Raw genomic sequence first — 21,745 nt, forward strand, 5'->3', positions numbered from 1 at the left:
GCTGAGAAGAGACGCAGTTTGTCCCGGACTTTCGCTATAATGAAAAAAAGACACAAAGCTGGAGTTATTCTGTCGTTACGCTGCACAGCTGCCTCTTCTTCTCTCATTCTCTCCTCTCCTGTTGCTACTTCAATCATGAAACTGATCAATGATCAGCTGATCGTCTTTTCTCTCTTGTTTATTTATCGCCCACTTTGCGCCAGGAAGAGGAAACCAGCGGATGTCGCGCTAAACAACAGCAGCACGTTTAAGCTTGATCAGCTGTTGTTAGAATTTATTTAATATTAATTTCTAGTATCAGCTGATGTTTGCTGGAGCCACAGCTGTAAACCTGCTGGTCATGATATGGTTTGGATATCTGGTCAGAGGGAAACATGAGGATGAAACCAGGAGATGTCCTTACTGAATCATCAGAGCTGAACATGTGATGGAGAAACAGGTTTACCTTTTAGGTGACATGAATGAGTTGAAGTTATGAAGTTATGAACTGTTTCTGAGAGACAAATAACACCAGGATCCTTTTCTACGTAGCTGACAGCTGGTAACTGTGCAGGGGTGGATCTAGGAAAGTTTTGCCAGGGGGCCAGGTAGGGCATTAACAGGGAAAGGGGGGCACAAAGAAATACTTTTCTTTCTTATTCTCATTCAAAATGTCTCGCTTTTATTAAATAATTATCTAAATCTTACAACCAAAGTTTTTATCTGACATAAAATGTATAGAAATCATACATATACCAACAAGACTGTACATCACTGTCACAACAGCATGTTTTCATTCAAAGTCTTTATGGCTTTAATACCTGGTGGGCCGGTCTCTAGTCAAAATGCCCAATTTTCTGTCCCAGTCCAGCCCTGCAGGTTAATACTGGCAGTAGGGATGGGTATCGAAACCCGGTTCTTGTTGAGAACCGGTTCCCACTGTTTCAATTCCTTGGAATCTTTTGCCATTTTTGCAAACGATTCCCTTATCGATTCCAGTCGCCCCGAATGGCATCACCACGTTGCGGAGCGTCATTTAGAATCAGAATCAGAAAGGGTTTTATTGCCAAATGTTGAGCAGGTTTACAACATTAGGAAATTGCTGCGGTGCTTCAGTGCAAACATACTGTCATAAATTGCGCTTAAATAGACATGAAAAAATAAAAGTAAGAATAAGAATTAAAAGTGCTAAGTAGAAAGATGTATGCATGAGATATACATGAGATATATACATGAGAATAAGAATTAAAAGTGCTACGTAGAAAGATATATACATGAGTGCAGGTGGTGATCAGTGCCAAACATGGAATGATGCAGTGAACACAGCGTAGGGTCATGTGTTAGTGGTGGGAACAGTCGTACGTTTATTGTTCATGTGTCCAACAGCAGAGGGGAAGAAACTGTTCTTATGGCGAGAGGTTCTGGTGCGAATGGACCGGAGCCTCCTGCCTGAGGGGAGCAGGTCAAACAGACTGTGTCCAGGGTGAGAAGGGTCAGCTGAGATCCGAGCTGCACGCCGCAATGTCCTGGAGGTGTACAGGTCCTGCAGAGATGGGAGTCTGCAGCCAATCACCTTCTCAGCAGAGCGCACAACACGCTGCAGTCTCTGTTTGTCCCTGATAGTGGCTCCAGCGTACCACACGGTGATGGAGGAGGTGAGGATGGACTCGATGATTGCAGTGTAGAATTGCATCATCGTCCGTGTTGGCAGGTTGAATTTCTTCAGCTGCCTCAGGAAGTACATCCTCTGCTGGGCTTTCTTGATGACGGAGGTGATGGTGGGCTCCCACTTCAGGTCCTGGGTGATGGTGGTACCCAGGAAGCGGAATGAGTCCACAGACGTGATGGGGGTGTCAGTCAGGATGATGGGGGGGAGTGGGGCTGTGTGCTTCCTGAAGTCCACAATAATCTCCACTGTCTTCTGGGCATTCAGCACCAGGTTGTTGTGGCTGCACCAGGACACCAGACGTTCAACCTCCCTCCTGTAGGCAGACTCATCTCCGTCCGAGATGAGCCCAATAACGGTGGTGTCATCTGCAAACTTGATTAGCTTGACAGACTGGTGGGTGGAGGTGCAGCAGTTGGTGTACAGGGAGAAGAGCAGAGGAGAAAGAACACAGCCCTGAGGGGAGCCGGTGCTGATGGTTCCTGTAGGCTGTTCCTTCATCGTTCTTTATGTTTCAGTGTTAATGTTTGTATCAGTCCTAAGTTTTACTTTCCATCCTGATTTCCTGATTGCTCTCTGCTGTTTACTCATCTGATTTCTATTAGCTCTTGATATTTTTTTAAAACGAAAGGTTAAAAAAAATGCCAAACACGCTACGGAGAAGCAAGAGAGCCAGAAGAGTTAGTTGACAATACCGGCCACTTTAATCATCGGTTTGGAAATGCACAGGGGGGAAATAAATCACACACATGCACTGGTGAAACAAAACACAATAACAGAGAAATATAATTACAAAAGTTCTGACAGATTCTTGTCTCAAATTATTTTGCCCAAACACATGGTTAACATATCAGGAACAACTCATGCCCTGTATAAACTGGAAGTATTTGTAATGACCAATGTGGTGCAACTGCTGTGGTTCCAAAAAAAGGCCAGTTGTCTTGCCTTTGGTTTCCATGACCACTGATGTCAGAAACTTTTCAAATTGTATCATTTATTTAGAGTTTGTTATTTGATTTTCTGGTTTCAGGTATTAGTGAAGACAGTATACATCATGGTTATTTTGTGATGTATGAGAAAATAACCCATTACAGTCTAGATGGGCAGTAAAGCAGCGTATGCCTTCAGCTTGATCTTCAGGTTGCTGCTATATAACTGTAGCAAGTCATACAATCACTTGATCAATTTCTCAGGAAGATCCCTCTCTGGCTCACAGCCAATGGGTGAGTATTGATCAAGTGTGCAAACCATTCCTCCCTCAAAGTGGTTTATGCAGTTGATTAATGGTGTCAATTTGGGTTAAAATGGCATTAAATGCCTTTTTGTTGTTGTTTATAATTAACTCAGTTTTTTTAGATATCAAGCTGACCATCCAAGCTTCGGATGGGTTGATGGATGGATATGACACTGAAGATACGTAAACATAACTTTCCTGTCCCATTCATGTTGGCTAAGCTATCAGGAGTCACATAGAGTCTAGTAGGCGAGTCAAAACCTGAACCAAAAATTACTTATTACGTAACAGTTTGGACATTCAAACTTGTCAAATTTCTTTCAACTAAATCATGAGTAAAAACCAATCAACAGCGTAAGTTTGACAATAGCAGTGGCAGTGTTATTAAGAACTCTGTTAGTGGAGGTTTTGTTGAGGTGTGGATTCTGACTTCTTTTCCTCCACAGGACACAGTTCTGTAAAGGGAATAAAGATTCACAGACAAACAGGAATAGATCGTTCTGGAGAAGTGACATCAAATGCAAATCCTTAGGTCCTCCCCACCTCCAAGTGTCCTTTACCCTCCATTAAATGCTAAATATACAGATTACCTTTCTCTCCAAGGGGTCATGTTCTTACACAATAGATGGCAGTGGCTGTAAATTCTATTGTTTCTCATCCTGTCTTACTTTAACTACAATGGCACAGATTCTTGTGATGAGATGAACTTTGGAGTCATTAACATTGTGAAACATGCAAAGATAAGTTTGCTGTAGTCTTTCTTACTTCATGTTTATATATGTTTTTTCTTTAACTTTCATCTTGTATTACCAGATACTGCTATAACATGGAAATCATCCAGCAACTAAACTGCAACCAACAGCAACCAGCAACTGCATGACAATCTTCTTGAGAAGCTTTGCAATCTTAGCTTGGATTGGGGACAAGCAGGGTCCAGAGTGGTATTTGAGAAAGCTGAAGTGCATTAAGAAATGTGGGAGTAAAACAAATCTTAGCTAGTCGGCCATTAATTCTGCTACCCAAAGAGCTCCATCTCCATTCACTGTGTTTTTCACTGCCTGTCCTTCAACATGATTCCCAAGATGTGTGACTGACCAGAGGGCCGACTGTAACTATCAGATTTGCATTGTGTTTGCAGTGGAGGTCGGTATAAGGATCAACATGCATTTGTGTGCACATTTCAAGTGAAAGATCAAATAATTGGGATGTTATGTTTTTCATGTGCAAGCAATTTATTTGGTAAGTCTTTCACTAGCTGGGCCCACGTCCTCATTATAAGTTGGACAGCGTTTTAGTAGTGAATGCTTTGACATGAATTGAGCTGCGGTTTGGGGAAGGCCTCGAAGGGGACTGGCAATGGCTCCCGGGCCTGGCAGATCCCCATGTACTAAATAGGAGTGAAGAAGTTGAAGAATGGAGTAGAAGGAGAGAGTGAGGGTGGGACACGTAAACGAGAATGATCAGATTGCAGAACTAGGGGAACCTATATAGATGGCAGCCGGAAGGAGCGTGTTTGGAGGTGTGGTCCTCCTCCTGAAATTCTGATACATAATCTCCAATTCTCGCTGGCCGTGAACTCTAACTCTGGTTGGAGTTGTTGGAGTGCAGACTATTGTCATTAGCTACAATTAAAGGTGGTGGAGTTGGTCCCTCTGTCTGGTTGCTCCCTTGAAACCACCACAACTGCTTGGCAAGTACATGTTTTTGTATATAGCGCTTTTCTACTATACCTGAGCGCTCAAAGCACTTTATAGAACTTGTCTCATTTGCTTTCTTTCTGTTTTTTCTGTATAATTACTTTATAACACCAACGGATCCATCAGAGAGTTATCACCTTGTCCAAGGATGCAGACTGGAGCAGGCATGGCTCAAGCCACCATTCTTGTGATAAGTAGATAACCTGCTCTACTGCCTGAGCTAAACCAACCCATTGAACCTTAAGCCTATGTGCTAACTGGCTAGCATGTTATTTTCAGCTGCAAAACAATAAATCATCCATCGATTCACTTCCGCTTATCCTTATGAGGGTCACAGGGAGCCTATTCCAGCTGTCACAGAGGTGGGGTAGACCCTGGACAGATCACTAGCCTGAAGCAGGGCTAACGCTTAGAGAAAGACAACCATTTAGACCTATGGGCAATTTAGAATCACCAATTAACCTAACCCCAATGACAGCATGTCTTTGGACTGTTAGAGGAATCTGGAATCTGCTGCCCATCACAATAAAGATGGGGAACCAGCTTCAACAAAACAACGTTGGTGAAGTCTGGAGAGGCCTCAGAACCATCTCGGGCCACAAACAGCAGAACTCTCTGCCTGGGAGGGATGTGAGGTGGGCAAATGAACTGAATCATTTCTTCAACAGATTTGACTCAGCCATGAGGCAGTCTGCAACATCGGCTGCAGACTCACCCACCCCCACTGCTGCTGTTCCACCTCAGACACTTCACACCTCCTCTATTCACCCTGCTCACTCCCCCCCACCCCCAACAACAGCATCCAATACACACTCAACACAAGGCTCCAGCCTGTCTCTCTCAACCACCCAGGTTAGGAGGGAACTGAGGAGGATTAATGGCAAGAAGGCAGCGGGTCCAGATGGCATCAGCTCGAGGGTCGTCAGGTCCTGCGCGGACCAACTGTGTGGGGTGATGGAGCACCTCTTCAACCTGAGCCTGAGGTTGGGAAGAGTCCCACAGCTCTGGAAAACTTCCTGTGTTGTACCAGTGCCAAAGACTTCACGCCCCAAGGACCTCAACAGCTACAGGCCGGTGGCTCTGACATCCCACCTGATGAAGACCCTGGAGCGGTTGGTCCTGGCTCAGCTTCGGCGCCTAATAAGCTCATCACTGGACCCACTTCAGTTTGCCTACCAGCCTGGCATTGGAGCGGATGATGCCGTCATTCACCTCCTACATCGTTCCCTCGCTCACCTGGAGACCGCTGGAAGCACTGTGAGAATCATGTTCTTTGATTTCTCCAGTGCCTTCAACACCATTCTTCCCTCGGTTCTAAAGGACAAGCTGGTGAACTCTGGAGTGGACCATCACCTCACTACCATCACCTCATCACCTCACTACCTGGATCCTGGACTACCTCACCGACCGACCACAGTATGTGAGGACTCAGGGCTGTGTGTCGGACAGGGTCGTCTGCAGTACGGGGGGCCCACAGGGAACGGTTCTGGCTCCGTTCCTCTTCACCATCTACACTGCAGACTTCTCCCACAATTCCACCCAGTGCTTCCTGCAGAAGTTCTTTGATGACTCTGCAATAGTCGGCCTCATCACTGATGGGGACGACAAGGAGTACAGAGGTCTGACCCAAGACTTTGTGGACTGGTGCCAGCTGAACTACCTCCAGATCAACACCAGTAAAACCAAGGAACTGGTGGTAGACTTCCGCAGGCACAAGCATTCTCCACTGCAACCACTGAACATCCAGGGTATGGACATTGAGGCTGTGGACAGCTACAGGTACCTTGGTGTTCATCTGAACAATAGACTGGACTGGACTCATAACTCAGACGCCCTCTACAGGAAAGGGCAGAGCAGGCTGTACCTGCTGCGGAGACTCAGGTCGTTTGGAGTGGAGGGCCCACTCCTGAAGACCTTCTATGACTCTGTGGTGGCTTCTGCTATCTTTTATGGCGTGGTCTGCTGGGGCGGCAGCATCTCTGCTGGGGACAGGAAGAGACTGAACAGGGTGATCCGAAGGGCCAGCTCTGTTCTGGGATGCCCTCTGGACCCAGTGGAGGTGGTGAGTGACAGGAGAACGGCGGCTAAGCTGTCATCCCTGATGGACAACGTCTCCCACCCCATGCAGCAGACTGTGACAGCACTGAGCAGCTCCTTCAGTGGGAGACTGCGGCACCCACGGTGTGGGACGGAGAGATTTGGCAGGTCTTTCCTCCCCACTGCTGTCAGACTCCATAATAAAGACTTTAACTGAACAAACACACACATCCATACATATGCAATAATACTAAGTGCAATAATCCTTTCTGTCATCGTTGTATTTTTACTCAGTTGTATATAGTATTTGTATTTGTATTCTATTTTTATCTTATTGTATATTTATTTTATTTTATTCTACTGTATATAGTATTTTATTTTATTCTATTCTGTACAGTTGTGTACTGTATTTATTCTTATTGTATTCTAATTTTTGCCTCATAACTTTTGCACTGTCCACTTCCTGCTGTGACAAAACAAATTTCCCACGTGTGGGACTAATAAAGGTTATCTTATCTTATCTTATCTTATCTTATCTTATCTTATCTTATCTTATCTTAAATCAACAATAAATCTTTAGAATTATTTTATTTTGTCATGGTCCTGAGTCTGAGGACTCAGTGTTTTGTGTTTCCTTATGCTTTTGTTCATTCCGAGTGTGTATTCTGTTGTTATTTTGCCATTTGTTAGGTTTCTGTTCTTTGCCTGCCTGCTCCCACTTCTCTGTGTTCCCTCTGTCTGTCCATGGTGTTTTTGTGTCTGCTCATGAGTCTGCCTGTCAAGTTCAGTGTCCTGTCTGGTTCTCTGTCTGTTAATTTCCTGTTTTATTCTGAAGGTTCATGTCTGATGTGAGTGTGTTCAGTTTACATTTCCCCTGTCCCGTCAGCTCTGATTTCTCCCAGCTGTGTTGCCCTCCTGTCTCTTATCCCCTGATTACTGGTGTGTATATTTAAGCCCTGTGTGTTCTCCTGCCTGTTGCCGGTTCGTCTGTATTACTCCATGTAAGTCCGCGCTTTTCTGCATTCATCTGTGTCTCGCTGCGTTTTTGTATCCTCCGTCAGTCTGCGTCTCTCTGCCTTTCTCCCCGTGTCCTGTGGATTTCTAGTTGCTCTTTATTTTTCCCAGTTTAGGTTTCCGTTAGTTTGTCTCATTATTCGTTTTCTGTTCCTGCCACTGACACCTTGTAAATAAACTCCACTAATCTTTTCATACACTGCTTGCTCTTGGGTCCTTTTTCCAACTCCACACGGCTCGCCTCGGCAGCCGTGACAGTACGAACCGGCCACTATGGACCCAGCAGCAGTCAACCCGCCCGAGGAGCTCCGGGAGGACATTATGTACTCAGTGGACAAATTAATTAACCTATGGCTGGAGCATGAGGGGAGAGAATTCCGCCAAAGCATAGCTGTTCGGCTACAGCGCTTACTTTCTGGTCTCCCCTGGTTGCTCAGCTCACTTCACCCACTCACACAGAATTTTGTTCTGAACGAGCTTCATCTTCTCCCCCTTGCTACCACCCACCCTGCAACTCATGCTTCACTCCCCGACCCGACGGAGAGTGTCCTGCCCGGCCCGTCGGTCCAGCCTTCAAATGGGGATCAGCACTCACGCCGTCGACGCCCCTCGCCACAGTCGGACCCCAGGATATCAGAGCGGCCGACTGAGGTGAGTAGGAAGGATAACAGTTCCAATTCGGACCTTAAGACTTTTTCTTCCGGGATTGTTCTGGGTGTGTCAGTGGGAGCTAATTCGCTAAGCCTACCTACCTTCGTGGTAACCGATCTCTCCCAGGTTGGCATTTTTAAGACTTCAGTGAAAGCAAAGGGCTGTTGTTCTTCTGAAACTGTTAAACCCGTGTCAGCCAACCCAGGGTCTGCTAAAACTGTGACATATAACCCAGAGACCATTAACACCAGCTCTGATAATACTAGGACTGTTTATTCATTTGAACCGCGGCCTCAAGCTCAGTTAGCCGCACGGCCTCAAGCTCAGTTAGCCGCACGGCCTCAAGCTCAGTTAGCCGCACGGCCTCAAGCTCAGTTAGCCGCACGGCCTCAAGCTCAGTCTCTAATTCCACCACCGTTGTCATCACAACCACTATGTCAGTCACCCTCAGTTCAGCCTCCTGTTCAGCAGCCACCAGCCCTGCATCCTGTGTCAGTTGTTCCACCTGTAAAACCATACAAGTCAATTCTACCCGAAAGACACTGCTCCTCGCCCATCCACTCCAAGCAGAGAGACAAATCTAACAATACTGTCAACAGTCCTCAAAAGCTGACCAGTTCTGAGACTGCGACACACTCCAGGGCCTCCCCAGAGGCCGGGGTTCAGCCCCCAGCTGACTCTGGATCCCTGGAGGTCAAGAAGCCAGCTGAGGACTGCACCCAGCTGTCACTGCCTGAGCAGAGTCAACGCTCTGGGCAGCTGAAGTCTGCTATGTGTTTGCCAGGGGCCACTGTGCCTGCTGGTTCTGTTCTGTTTCTGCCAGAGGTCTCCGCACCTGCTGGTCCTGTCCTGTACCTGCCAGAGGCCCGTGTGCCTGCTGGTCCTGTTCTGTCCCTGCCAGAGGCCCGTGTCCCTGCTGGTTCTGTTGCCTTCCTGCCAGAGGCCCGGGTGCCTGCTGGTTCTGTTGTGTTCCTGCCAGAGGTCTCCGCACCTGCTGGTTCTGTTCTGTGTGTGCCAGGGGCTCCAGTGCCCACTGGTTCTGAGACTGTTTTTGCTGGGGGGCCCGAGGAGCCCGTCCAGCCATCTGCCTCGTCAGCTGGGGGGCCCGAGGAGCCCGTCCAGCCACCAGCTGCAGTCTCATCACCAGCTGCAGTCTCATCACCCTCGCCTGCTGCGGCCTCAGAGTCTTCGGCCTCGCCTGGTCCGGTTTCAGCATCTGCTTTGGCTTCATCCTCGTCGCCTGGTCCAGCGTCTGCTTTGGCTTCATCCGGTCCAGCCTCTGCATCCTCATCATCTTCGTCTGGTCCAGCCTCTGCGTCTTCGTCTGGTCCAGCCTCTGCGTCTTCGTCTGGTCCAGCCTCCGCTTCGCCTGGGGCTGCAGGGGCCACGCAGCCTTCAGGTCCCCTACTACCACCTCCACATCGTCGGTCATCTGCCAGGCCGCTTGTTGGGCATCTCCGCCACCGTGGACGCCCTCCTGAACGCCCTCCTGAACGCCGCCACTACCTTCCACGTGGCCGGCCTCCGGACTTGTTTCCACGCCGCTGTTGCCGTCCGCACGGTCGGCCCCCAGAGCTGTTTCCACGCCGCTGTTGCCGTCCGCACGGTCGGCCCCCAGAGCTGTTTCCACGCCGCTGTTGCCGTCTGCACGGTCGGCCCCCAGAACTGTTTCCACACCACTGCCTACTGTGTGGCCGGCCTCCGGACCTGCCCCACTGCCGCTGCCTTTCACACGGTCGGCCCCCGGAACTGAACTGTTTTGGCCTCCGGGTCGGCCCCCTGACCTTGTCCGTCTGGGCCTTTTCGGACTGTGTCCCTCCGTCCTGGACCCCCACCGCCCGCCCTGGTCGGGTCGTTTTCTGTTTTTTGGTTCGTGGGGGGTTTTTTTTTGGTTTTGGTCCGTTTTTGTGTTTCTGTTGGGCTGTCTGGTGCCAGCCCTTGAGGGGGGGGGGGGGGGTACTGTCATGGTCCTGAGTCTGAGGACTCAGTGTTTTGTGTTTCCTTATGCTTTTGTTCATTCCGAGTGTGTATTCTGTTGTTATTTTGCCATTTGTTAGGTTTCTGTTCTTTGCCTGCCTGCTCCCACTTCTCTGTGTTCCCTCTGTCTGTCCATGGTGTTTTTGTGTCTGCTCATGAGTCTGCCTGTCAAGTTCAGTGTCCTGTCTGGTTCTCTGTCTGTTAATTTCCTGTTTTATTCTGAAGGTTCATGTCTGATGTGAGTGTGTTCAGTTTACATTTCCCCTGTCCCGTCAGCTCTGATTTCTCCCAGCTGTGTTGCCCTCCTGTCTCTTATCCCCTGATTACTGGTGTGTGTATTTAAGCCCTGTGTGTTCTCCTGCCTGTTGCCGGTTCGTCTGTATTACTCCATGTAAGTCCGCGCTTTTCTGCATTCATCTGTGTCTCTCTGCGTTTTTGTATCCTCCGTCAGTCTGCGTCTCTCTGCCTTTCTCCCCGTGTCCTGTGGATTTCTAGTTGCTCTTTAGTTTTCCCAGTTTAGGTTTCCGTTAGTTTGTCTCATTATTCGTTTTCTGTTCCTGCCACTGACACCTTGTAAATAAACTCCACTAATCTTTTCATACACTGCTTGCTCTTGGGTCCTTTTTCCAACTCCACACGGCTCGCCTCGGCAGCCGTGACAGTACGAACCGGCCACTATGGACCCAGCAGCAGTCAACCCGCCCGAGGAGCTCCGGGAGGACATTATGTACTCAGTGGACAAATTAATTAACCTATGGCTGGAGCATGAGGGGAGAGAATTCCGCCAAAGCATAGCTGTTCGGCTACAGCGCTTACTTTCTGGTCTCCCCTGGTTGCTCAGCTCACTTCACCCACTCACACAGAATTTTGTTCTGAACGAGCTTCATCTTCTCCCCCTTGCTACCACCCACCCTGCAACTCATGCTTCACTCCCCGACCCGACGGAGAGTGTCCTGCCCGGCCCGTCGGTCCAGCCTTCAAATGGGGATCAGCACTCACGCCGTCGACGCCCCTCGCCACAGTCGGACCCCAGGATATCAGAGCGGCCGACTGAGGTGAGTAGGAAGGATAACAGTTCCAATTCGGACCTTAAGACTTTTTCTTCCGGGATTGTTCTGGGTGTGTCAGTGGGAGCTAATTCGCTAAGCCTACCTACCTTCGTGGTAACCGATCTCTCCCAGGTTGGCATTTTTAAGACTTCAGTGAAAGCAAAGGGCTGTTGTTCTTCTGAAACTGTTAAACCCGTGTCAGCCAACCCAGGGTCTGCTAAAACTGTGACATATAACCCAGAGACCATTAACACCAGCTCTGATAATACTAGGACTGTTTATTCATTTGAACCGCGGCCTCAAGCTCAGTTAGCCGCACGGCCTCAAGCTCAGTTAGCCGCACGGCCTCAAGCTCAGTTAGCCGCACGGCCTCAAGCTCAGTCTCTAATTCCACCACCGTTGTCATCACAACCACTATGTCAGTCACCCTCAGTTCAGCCTCCTGTTCAGCAGCCACCAGCCCTGCATCCTGTGTCAGTTGTTCCACCTGTAAAACCATACAAGTCAATTCTACCCGAAAGACACTGCTCCTCGCCCATCCACTCCAAGCAGAGAGACAAATCTAACAATACTGTCAACAGTCCTCAAAAGCTGACCAGTTCTGAGACTGCGACACACTCCAGGGCCTCCCCAGAGGCCGGGGTTCAGCCCCCAGCTGACTCTGGATCCCTGGAGGTCAAGAAGCCAGCTGAGGACTGCACCCAGCTGTCACTGCCTGAGCAGAGTCAACGCTCTGGGCAGCTGAAGTCTGCTATGTGTTTGCCAGGGGCCACTGTGCCTGCTGGTTCTGTTCTGTTTCTGCCAGAGGTCTCCGCACCTGCTGGTCCTGTCCTGTACCTGCCAGAGGCCCGTGTGCCTGCTGGTCCTGCTCTGTCCCTGCCAGAGGCCCGTGTCCCTGCTGGTTCTGTTGCCTTCCTGCCAGAGGCCCGTGTGCCTGCTGGTTCTGTTGCCTTCCTGCCAGAGGCCCGTGTGCCTGCTGGTTCTGTTGCCTTCCTGCCAGAGGCCCGGGTGCCTGCTGGTTCTGTTGTGTTCCTGCCAGAGGTCTCCGCACCTGCTGGTTCTGTTCTGTGTGTGCCAGGGGCTCCAGTGCCCACTGGTTCTGAGACTGTTTTTGCTGGGGGGCCCGAGGAGCCCGTCCAGCCATCTGCCTCGTCAGCTGGGGGGCCCGAGGAGCCCGTCCAGCCACCAGCTGCAGTCTCATCACCAGCTGCAGTCTCATCACCCTCGCCTGCTGCGGCCTCAGAGTCTTCGGCCTCGCCTGGTCCGGTTTCAGCATCTGCTTTGGCTTCATCCTCGTCGCCTGGTCCAGCGTCTGCTTTGGCTTCATCCGGTCCAGCCTCTGCATCCTCATCATCTTCGTCTGGTCCAGCCTCTGCGTCTTCGTCTGGTCCAGCCTCTGCGTCTTCGTCTGGTCCAGCCTCTGCGTCTTCGTCTGGTCCAGCCTCCGCTTCGCCTGGGGCTGCAGGGGCCACGCAGCCTTCAGGTCCCCTACTACCACCTCCACATCGTCGGTCATCTGCCAGGCCGCTTGTTGGGCATCTCCGCCACCGTGGACGCCCTCCTGAACGCCCTCCTGAACGCCGCCACTACCTTCCACGTGGCCGGCCTCCGGACTTGTTTCCACGCCGCTGTTGCTGTCCGCACGGTCAGCCCCCAGAGCTGTTTCCACGCCGCTGTTGCCGTCCGCACGGTCGGCCCCCAGAGCTGTTTCCACGCCGCTGTTGCCGTCTGCACGGTCGGCCCCCAGAACTGTTTCCACACCACTGCCTACTGTGTGGCCGGCCTCCGGACCTGCCCCACTGCCGCTGCCTTTCACACGGTCGGCCCCCGGAACTGAACTGTTTTGGCCTCCGGGTCGGCCCCCTGACCTTGTCCGTCTGGGCCTTTTCGGACTGTGTCCCTCCGTCCTGGACCCCCACCGCCCGCCCTGGTCGGGTCGTTTTCTGTTTTTTGGTTCGTGGGGGTTTTTTTTGGTTTTGGTCCGTTTTTGTGTTTCTGTTGGGCTGTCTGGTGCCAGCCCTTGAGGGGGGGGGGGGGGGGGGTACTGTCATGGTCCTGAGTCTGAGGACTCAGTGTTTTGTGTTTCCTTATGCTTTTGTTCATTCCGAGTGTGTATTCTGTTGTTATTTTGCCATTTGTTAGGTTTCTGTTCTTTGCCTGCCTGCTCCCACTTCTCTGTGTTCCCTCTGTCTGTCCATGGTGTTTTTGTGTCTGCTCATGAGTCTGCCTGTCAAGTTCAGTGTCCTGTCTGGTTCTCTGTCTGTTAATTTCCTGTTTTATTCTGAAGGTTCATGTCTGATGTGAGTGTGTTCAGTTTACATTTCCCCTGTCCCGTCAGCTCTGATTTCTCCCAGCTGTGTTGCCCTCCTGTCTCTTATCCCCTGATTACTGGTGTGTGTATTTAAGCCCTGTGTGTTCTCCTGCCTGTTGCCGGTTCGTCTGTATTACTCCATGTAAGTCCGCGCTTTTCTGCATTCATCTGTGTCTCTCTGCGTTTTTGTATCCTCCGTCAGTCTGCGTCTCTCTGCCTTTCTCCCCGTGTCCTGTGGATTTCTAGTTGCTCTTTAGTTTTCCCAGTTTAGGTTTCCGTTAGTTTGTCTCATTATTCGTTTTCTGTTCCTGCCACTGAAACCTTGTAAATAAACTCCACTAATCTTTTCATACACTGCTTGCTCTTGGGTCCTTTTTCCAACTCCACACGGCTCGCCTCGGCAGCCGTGACATATTTATTATCCTAATGCATGGACAGATTCTTATATATAATCTCTACTCAAGCACTTTATCTCAGAGAGCAGCCATTTGGCTTTTCTACCTCTAAAACCCGCCTTCCAGCCAAATGGCTGGTAGGCTTTTAGCTAATATCCTTAATCACCTGTGAACAGCTGCTTTTGTTATGTAAATAAGGTGGGGCCATGCTGAGCCACTTGGAGTGGTTAGTTTCCTGAGCTACAAGGAAACTTGTGTTTCAGTTTGCCATCTTAGGGAGAAATCAACACATATGGGTGTATTTCCTTTGTTGCTGAGATTTATTGATAAAAACAGTACAAAAAACCAACCATTTGTACACATATTTACAAATAATAATAAAAAGTGAGTGAGTACACTTCAACATTTTCAGCAATCACTCACAATCCTGGCACTGCCATGGTATCTGTAGTCTGCATTTACCACATGTGTATCTGTAGCAGCGAACACATCGCACAGTGGCATGATTATTCTTGCATTTGTGTTTGACCTGACACATGGCTCTTTTTCCAGGGCTAGGTGTGGAGGGTTGTGTCCAAAGCAACTGTTCTTTTCTTGCCTTCTTCCCAGCTTCCCAACACTATCACATAAATAAAGTGTCCCAGGTACTTAAATTTAATAATCGAAATTTTAATCATATATGTAATAATTTAAATATGAATGTAGCAAAAATGTATTTTTACTCAATGATCATCTCTCATATGAACTTCAATAACTTAGTGAAACTTAAAAGAGTGAGTTTAATATATAAAGTCTTACACTCCCTTGCTCCACCACCACTAAAGCAGTTCATTAGGCATAAAGAAAGCTCAGACAGGACCACTCGAGCTACAATCCGAGGAGACTTGTTTATACCCCACAGACGGACAGCATTTGGGCAGAACGTCCTTTCTGTCCAGGGTGGCCATCTGTGGAACAGTCTTCCTCAACCCATTAGAGAATGCTCGACATTCAATTTGTTTAAGGCAAAGGTTAAAAACTGGTTATGGACAAATCAAGTGTGTGATCATTTATGAGTTGCATAGTTTTAATGTTTTATTTGGGAACAGAATGGTGTGTATGTGTAAGTTTGGTGACGGAGTTTTTATTATGAATGAATGATGAATTTTTATGAATTATTATGTCTATTTTTATGCTTAAGGACAACAGATGAAAATTAGCCCTTGGCTATAATCTGGTATGTTTACATTCATGTAATTCTTTTTTTACATTTATGTTCATTAACATGCACTGTCCTAAATAAATGAATAAATAAAATTCAAATGCCAAAATAATTCTATAGACCTATAAACTTTGTACACACCAAAGCTGTTTTCTGCCTTCCGTTCACTATGAACAGGCATGTATTTTCGGTTTATGCATGCCCAACTTTGTGCTGAAATGTTTAAAAGAATGTGAAGTATGAGCACAAGCTCACTATGTGAAAACAGCTGTAGCAGGGAAACCCGGGAGGACTTAGTTATGCTCGGCAGTTTGTTGCAGGCCAATACATGTTGGCAAAACAACATGCAGACATTACTCAAACAGCTGATAAGTGACATGTTTGCTTATGTGCCTCCACCATGTTTGCACAATTCAGCTTTCCAGAATTCTTCAATCCAGTGGAGTTTTTAGCTGCTATACAGAGCAAAGTACAGCACAACATAGTAGGTTTTGTAATAGCCTCTAAATGCCAGGTATTTCAGATGTGAGGGAAAACAGCAGCTGACAGCTATCCACCATGCCTGCAACACACCGGGCTTTTGCTCTCATCTCTCTGCTGTCCTTCAGCGCAGCAGCACCAACAGTAGACGACTGCAATCAGCTGACCCAGCCTCTGCAAGCTAACGAGCTTCACCAGGTACAGGTCCCTTGACCTCTAACCTCAGCTGTCTTTCTCCCTCACAATATGACAATTAGGCCCAGAGTTGTTTTGTCAGTTTTCCCAGCTTTGGCTCTTCACACCTTGCCATGTAGTGGGCTGATTGGGGTGGCGGTAGCTCAGTTGGCAGAGCAGGTCAGCCACTAACCAGAAGGTTGGTGGTTTGATCCCAGGCTGCTCCAGTCTGCAAGATACTGACAGGCAGCATTTTATTCATGATGATATTGTAATGTTATATACATTTGAGACCCGAAAAGTGAGACAATGTAGAAAAGTGGCTGTTATTTCACAACAGCTAATGCAATATCTTTTCCTCTTTTTTAATTTTTGAAGTTCATTAAAAGCAGCTATTGTTTGCAGTTTCATAAGAAAGCAGTTGCAGTGACATACAGAGGTAAAATACCAAAAATTGTATCCATATTCAAACCTTTCTGAACCTAACTGTATGTTCTTTCACTCTGAATAGATCCTGGGTAGGTGGATCTTTATTCAGGGGCTTGCCGGTAACGGTAGCTTGGGCGACACTTTGAGGTTTGTGGAAAGTACATGGATGGTGCTGAATACAACATCAGACAGTCGGACCCTGCAGGCAGAGATAGCTGGCCGAGTGGTTCAACAGCTGGACCAGTCTGTTCAGCCACAGTAAGTATTTTTAAGTATTTTTCCCTGTTCTCTAATCTGGAGGGGGGGGGGCAGTAAATATTCAGATAGCAGTGGTGATCCTGGAAAAAGCAAATGGCCATAAGTCAAAAACTGCTTGAGGCAGACAACTAGATGATGACACTGTTTCAACGGAAACACGAGACACTGGAGAAGAAAATCCAAACCTACATGGGCTTCTGTTAAAAAAGTGATATATCTCTTATATCAGTGCCAATACCAATACATTTAACTTACCTATATTTGTAATTTACAGAGACTAAAATTACATGTTTTTTGCATATTGAGCTAATTCTTTACATTTTGACGTTAGAGTTCCAAAGATGGAGGATGCCTCCATCCCAACCAATTCCCAGGGACCTGAGCTTTCTTCAAACCCTAGCTCCCACCCTGTCAGCAGTTCCACACCCCATCTGGTCATGAAGTAAGCCATGCTTCTAATATTATTAAGAGAGAATTAAACCCTACCTTCATCACTTACTAGTCAAAGTAAACAACAACCACTTTTTATTTGTGTGCTCTGGTGTGGGATCTAAGGCCAAAGTCTGCTGCACACAGGCAACCACGCTCCAAGCAACTCTCTGCAATGTTGGCTCTGGCCTTTGTCTTTCATTTACATACATCTGTTCCTTTGTAAATCGCTAACCTCTGTTCAGAACTGAATTCCCAGAGTTTTTCATCAATGTCACATTTCTGGAGGGATTTTTTAAGGGTGTTATGAGGCAGGTAGGTGATATGTGTTATACACAGGTGAGTTGTTGTTGTTTGTGCATAGCTTCATCATAGCTACCATAGCCACCACAAGTCAGGAGAAAATTGAGGTAAGACAGCTGTTCTCATAGTAGACACAGGTAGCTGAACAGTAGATTGTTTAATTAAAAACCCACTGTGTGCACAGAGGCAAAACTAAGAAAACTGTGTCTTTGTCCAACCAATCAGAATCAGAATCAGAAAGGGTTTTATTGCCAAATGTTGAGCAGGTTTACAACATTAGGAAATTGCTGCGGTGCTTCAGTGCAAACATACTAGAGATGGACCGATCCGATATTACGTATCGGTATCGGTCCGATACTGACCTAAATTACTGGATCGGATATCGGAGAAAAATAAAAAATGTAATCCGATCCATTAAATATCACAAAAGCACCTCACAAAACTTGCAACACGCCGTAACTCACCTCAGAACGTTAGCACGTCGGAGCAGTGTGCATCACGTGATAGAGCGGCTGTGGCATGCGGGACCTGTCGGTGGTCTGGATAGCATGTGGAGCTTCGCTAGCAACCCGGCATTTCATCTCCGACAAAGTTATCCCGAGAGAAGTAAAGCAAGTGTGTAAGTCCATCTCTGAATGTTTGTAAAGCATTCCTGCTTTAAGCTTAACAACCGACTGCCTCTCCTGCTGCTACTTCAATCATGAAACTGCTTAACGATCAGCTGATCGGCTTTTCTCTCTTGTTTGCTTTTGGCCCACTTTGCACCGGAAAGAGGAAACCAGCGGCTGAACAACAGCAGCACGTTTAAGCTTGATCAGCTGTTGTTAGAATGTATTTAATATTACTTTCTACTCGAGGATCTTTTTCTATGTAGCTGACGCTGGTAACTGTGCAGGGGCGGATCTAGCAAAGTTTAGCCAGGGGGGCCGATAGGGCATTAACAGGGAAAAGGGGGCACAAAGACATACTTTTCTTTCTTATTCTCATTTAAAATGTCTAGCTTTTAATAAATAATTATCTGACACCCAAAGTTTTAATTTGATGTAAAATGAATAGAAGTCAATTACTGTATATAGTAACTATTAATTAAGTCTAATATATATACCCTAGTAAGCTATAGTACTTTTTCCTTTGGGAAGGTACCATCTGTGCAGTCTGCAATTTTGTTGAAGAAAGATGTTGAATCTATTTAATATTTCTTGAAAAATAATTGATTTCTGTGCATTTTTTTTCACACTGCATCAAATTAAGGTTGATTACGGCGATTAAGCATCATGAGGTGGAGCGTGAGGGGTGGTTCCCTATTTTTTATTTATTTATTTTTGTTGTTGCTGGGAGTTGGAACCCTATTAGTTAGGTTGCTTAATATTTATGCTAAGTACTCTTTAAAATACCAGAATAGGGAGGATGGTGTAGGTCTAAGTTTATTAGATTGATCAGTATTGCTGAACTATGAAATATATTTTTTGCATACAGGTATAACAGAATAGCTTTAGTGTAGTTGTTGTTTTAAACTTGAGTATGAACTTATACAAAATGCAGCAAGATATTTAAAAAACAGTTTTGTTGATTAAAAAACACTATATCGGATTCATATCGGTATCGGCAGATATCCAAATTTATGATATCGGTATCGGTATCGGACATAAAAAAGTGGTATCGTGCCATCTCTAAAACATACTGTTATAAATACTGTCATAAATTACGCTTAAATAGACATAAAAATAAAAATAAGAATTAAAAGTGCTACGTAGAAAGATATATGCATGAGTGCAGGTGGTGATCAGTGCCAAACATGGAATGATGCAGTGAACACAGCGTAGGGTCATGTGTTAGTGGTGGGAACAGTCATACGGTTATTGTTCATGTGTCCAACAGCAGAGGGGAAGAAACTGTTCTTATGGCGAGAGGTTCTGGTGCGAATGGACCGGAGCCTCCTGCCTGAGGGGAGCAGGTCAAACAGACTGTGTCCAGGGTGAGAAGGGTCAGCTGAGATCCGAGCTGCACGCCCCAGTGTCCTGGAGGTGTACAGGTCCTGCAAAGATGGGAGTCTGCAGCCAATCACCTTCTCAGCAGAGCGCACAACACGTTGCAGTCTCTGTTTGTCCCTGATAGTGGCTCCAGCGTACCACACGGTGATGGAGGAGGTGAGGATGGACTCGATGATTGCAGTGTAGAACTGCATCATCGTCCGTGTTGGCAGGTTGAATTTCTTCAGCTGCCTCAGGAAGTACATCCTCTGCTGGGCTTTCTTGATGACGGAGGTGATGGTGGGCTCCCACTTCAAGTCCTGGGTGATGGTGGTACCCAGGAAGCGGAATGAGTCCAGGAAGGAGTGGGGCTGTGTGCTTCCTGATGTCGTCCACAATAATCTCCACTGTCTTCTGGGCATTCAGCACCAGGTTGTTGTGGCTGCACCAGGACACCAGACGTTCAACCTCCCTCCTGTAGGCAGACTCATCCCCGTCCGAGATACAGACCTGTTGGCTCTGTATGCAAACTGCAGGGGGTCCAGGAGGGGGGCCGTGAGGGTCTTGAGATAGGAGAGAACCAGGCGCTCAAATGACTTCATGACCACAGATGTCAGAACCACGGGTCTGTAGTAATTTAGTCCAGTGATCCTAGGTTTCTTGGGGACAGGGATTATGGTAGAGGACTTGAAGCAGGCAGGCACATGACATGCCTGCAGTGAGGAGTTGAAAATGCCAGAAAACACTGGGGCCAGCTCGTTTGCACAGTGTCTGAGGGTGGCAGGAGACACACCGTCTGGGCCAGGAGCTTTCCGAGCATTCAGACTCTTAAACTGCTTCCTCACATCTGCTTCATGAATATGAAGAGTTGTGGTCGGAGGAGGTGGTGTGAAATCCTCCTTGGTGTGGGGTTTGGAGGGAGGTGTTGTAGGTGAAGTGTTTGATGGGGGTGATGGCTCTATGGAGGGGGGAGAGGTGGGGGAATGAGTGTCCAAAGTGTCTCTATTGTTGGGGCCGTTGGAGGTGTGAAGGCTGCCTGATGGCTCGTCAAAACGGCAGTAGAAGTCGTTGAGGGTGTTGGCCAAGAGCAAGTCATCAGTGGAGTGGGGGGTTTTAGGCTTGTAGTTGGTGATATTCCTAAAACCTTTCCACACAGAGGCCGAGTCATTCTCTGAGATCTGCTGCTGCGTCTTCTCAGAGTGCTGATGTTTAGCAACGTCCACTTCTTTAGTGAACCTGTACTTGGCCTCTCTGTAGCAGTCCCTGTCTCCGCTTCTGAACGCCTTTCTCTTTTCCAGCCACAGCTTTTTGAGTTTAGGAGTAAACCAGGGTTTGTCATTGTTATAACTCACCCTGGTGCGTGATGGCACAATGCTGTCCTCACAGAAGTGGATATAGGAGGTGACAGTGTCCGTAGACTCGTCCAAGCTGTTAGAAGCAGCCTTCAATCATGGACCTAACTGTAGGGTGAGGAGCTCATTCATCTGAGAGGTGATCAGATTAACTGAGATGTATTGTGCTGTTCTACAAATCATAATGGCGGAGATAATGGTGGAATAGTTTTTGATAGCAAAGCTGTTCTCTGGATATATCCTATTCTCCACCTGTTTCTCAACTCTCACTCAGAGAGCTGCATTTACACTGTTTTATTCTGGCTAGCATGTTACTCCCTACCTCGCGCTGCGTCAACAGGTCTGCTGGTTTTTTAACCTCAAATTTCACATCCTCATTTAACGTTTGATAGTGTTTCAGTAGATAAAGGTGAATGGCTTGGACATTAATTGAGCTGTGGTTTGGGGGAGGCCTCGAAGGGGACTGGTGACGGCTCCCGATGTACAAAATAGAAGAGAAGAAGTTGAAAAGGCGAGGGAGGGTGTGAACTGGGGGAACATATCCGGTCGTTCAGTCTGCTGTAGTTACATCCTAAGGTTTTAAAAACTGAGCTTAAATAAATGATTAGAGGTAATAAAAGCCGAGGGAGGTCAACGGTGATCACTGACTGTTTTAGGAGCTTTTTGAGATTAAATAGAAGAAAATACAAAACATTAAACATGTTAACAACACAAAAGCCATATTAAACGCAGACTACTTTAGGCCCGGAAGTAGGATTCGTCACGTCATCGCTTAACGACCGGACATTGATCAGAACCGGAAGGAGCATGTTTGGAGGTGTGGTCCCACTCCTGAAATTCCAATACTTCCAATTTGCTATACTGTTGGCAGAAAGCTGGTTGATACTGAAATGAACTGATTGCAACTTTATATAAAAACTAGTGTGGTTGCATCATGCAATTTTTATATTCTGCAAAATATTAGTTTAATCAGAAAGTGAAACTCTTCAGATTAAGAGTATCTATAGTAAGAGCAGTGGCAGAAGAAACCAGAACTCCCAGTGAACACCCACGTAAGCAAACTCTACACAAAGAGGTCCACTCTGGGGTAACCCAGGAACAGCAACAGCAACGGTGGTCATTACTGAGCCACCATGCCG

At 47.3% G+C, this 21,745-nt stretch overlaps 1 protein-coding gene across 3 annotated transcripts in view; it reads left to right on the forward strand.

Annotated features, from left to right (window-relative positions):
* Positions 1-15,641: 15,641 nt before the first annotated feature.
* Positions 15,642-21,745, forward strand: part of LOC105940649 (uncharacterized) — a 47,717-nt gene continuing 41,613 nt past the window's right edge. For 2 of the 3 annotated variants that reach the window (XM_076888181.1, XM_012916434.4), the window contains exons 1-3: positions 15,642-15,889; positions 16,377-16,552; positions 16,884-16,994. In XM_076888181.1, the coding sequence (XP_076744296.1) occupies positions 15,770-15,889; positions 16,377-16,552; positions 16,884-16,994 (407 nt within the window). In that variant the 5' untranslated portion in view covers positions 15,642-15,769. The remainder of the gene's footprint in view (positions 15,890-16,376; positions 16,553-16,883; positions 16,995-21,745) is intronic. The other variant, XM_014408689.4, reaches the window with a different exon arrangement.

This window comes from Maylandia zebra, linkage group LG2 (assembly GCF_041146795.1).
Source record: "Maylandia zebra isolate NMK-2024a linkage group LG2, Mzebra_GT3a, whole genome shotgun sequence".
NCBI lineage: Eukaryota > Metazoa > Chordata > Actinopteri > Cichliformes > Cichlidae > Maylandia > Maylandia zebra.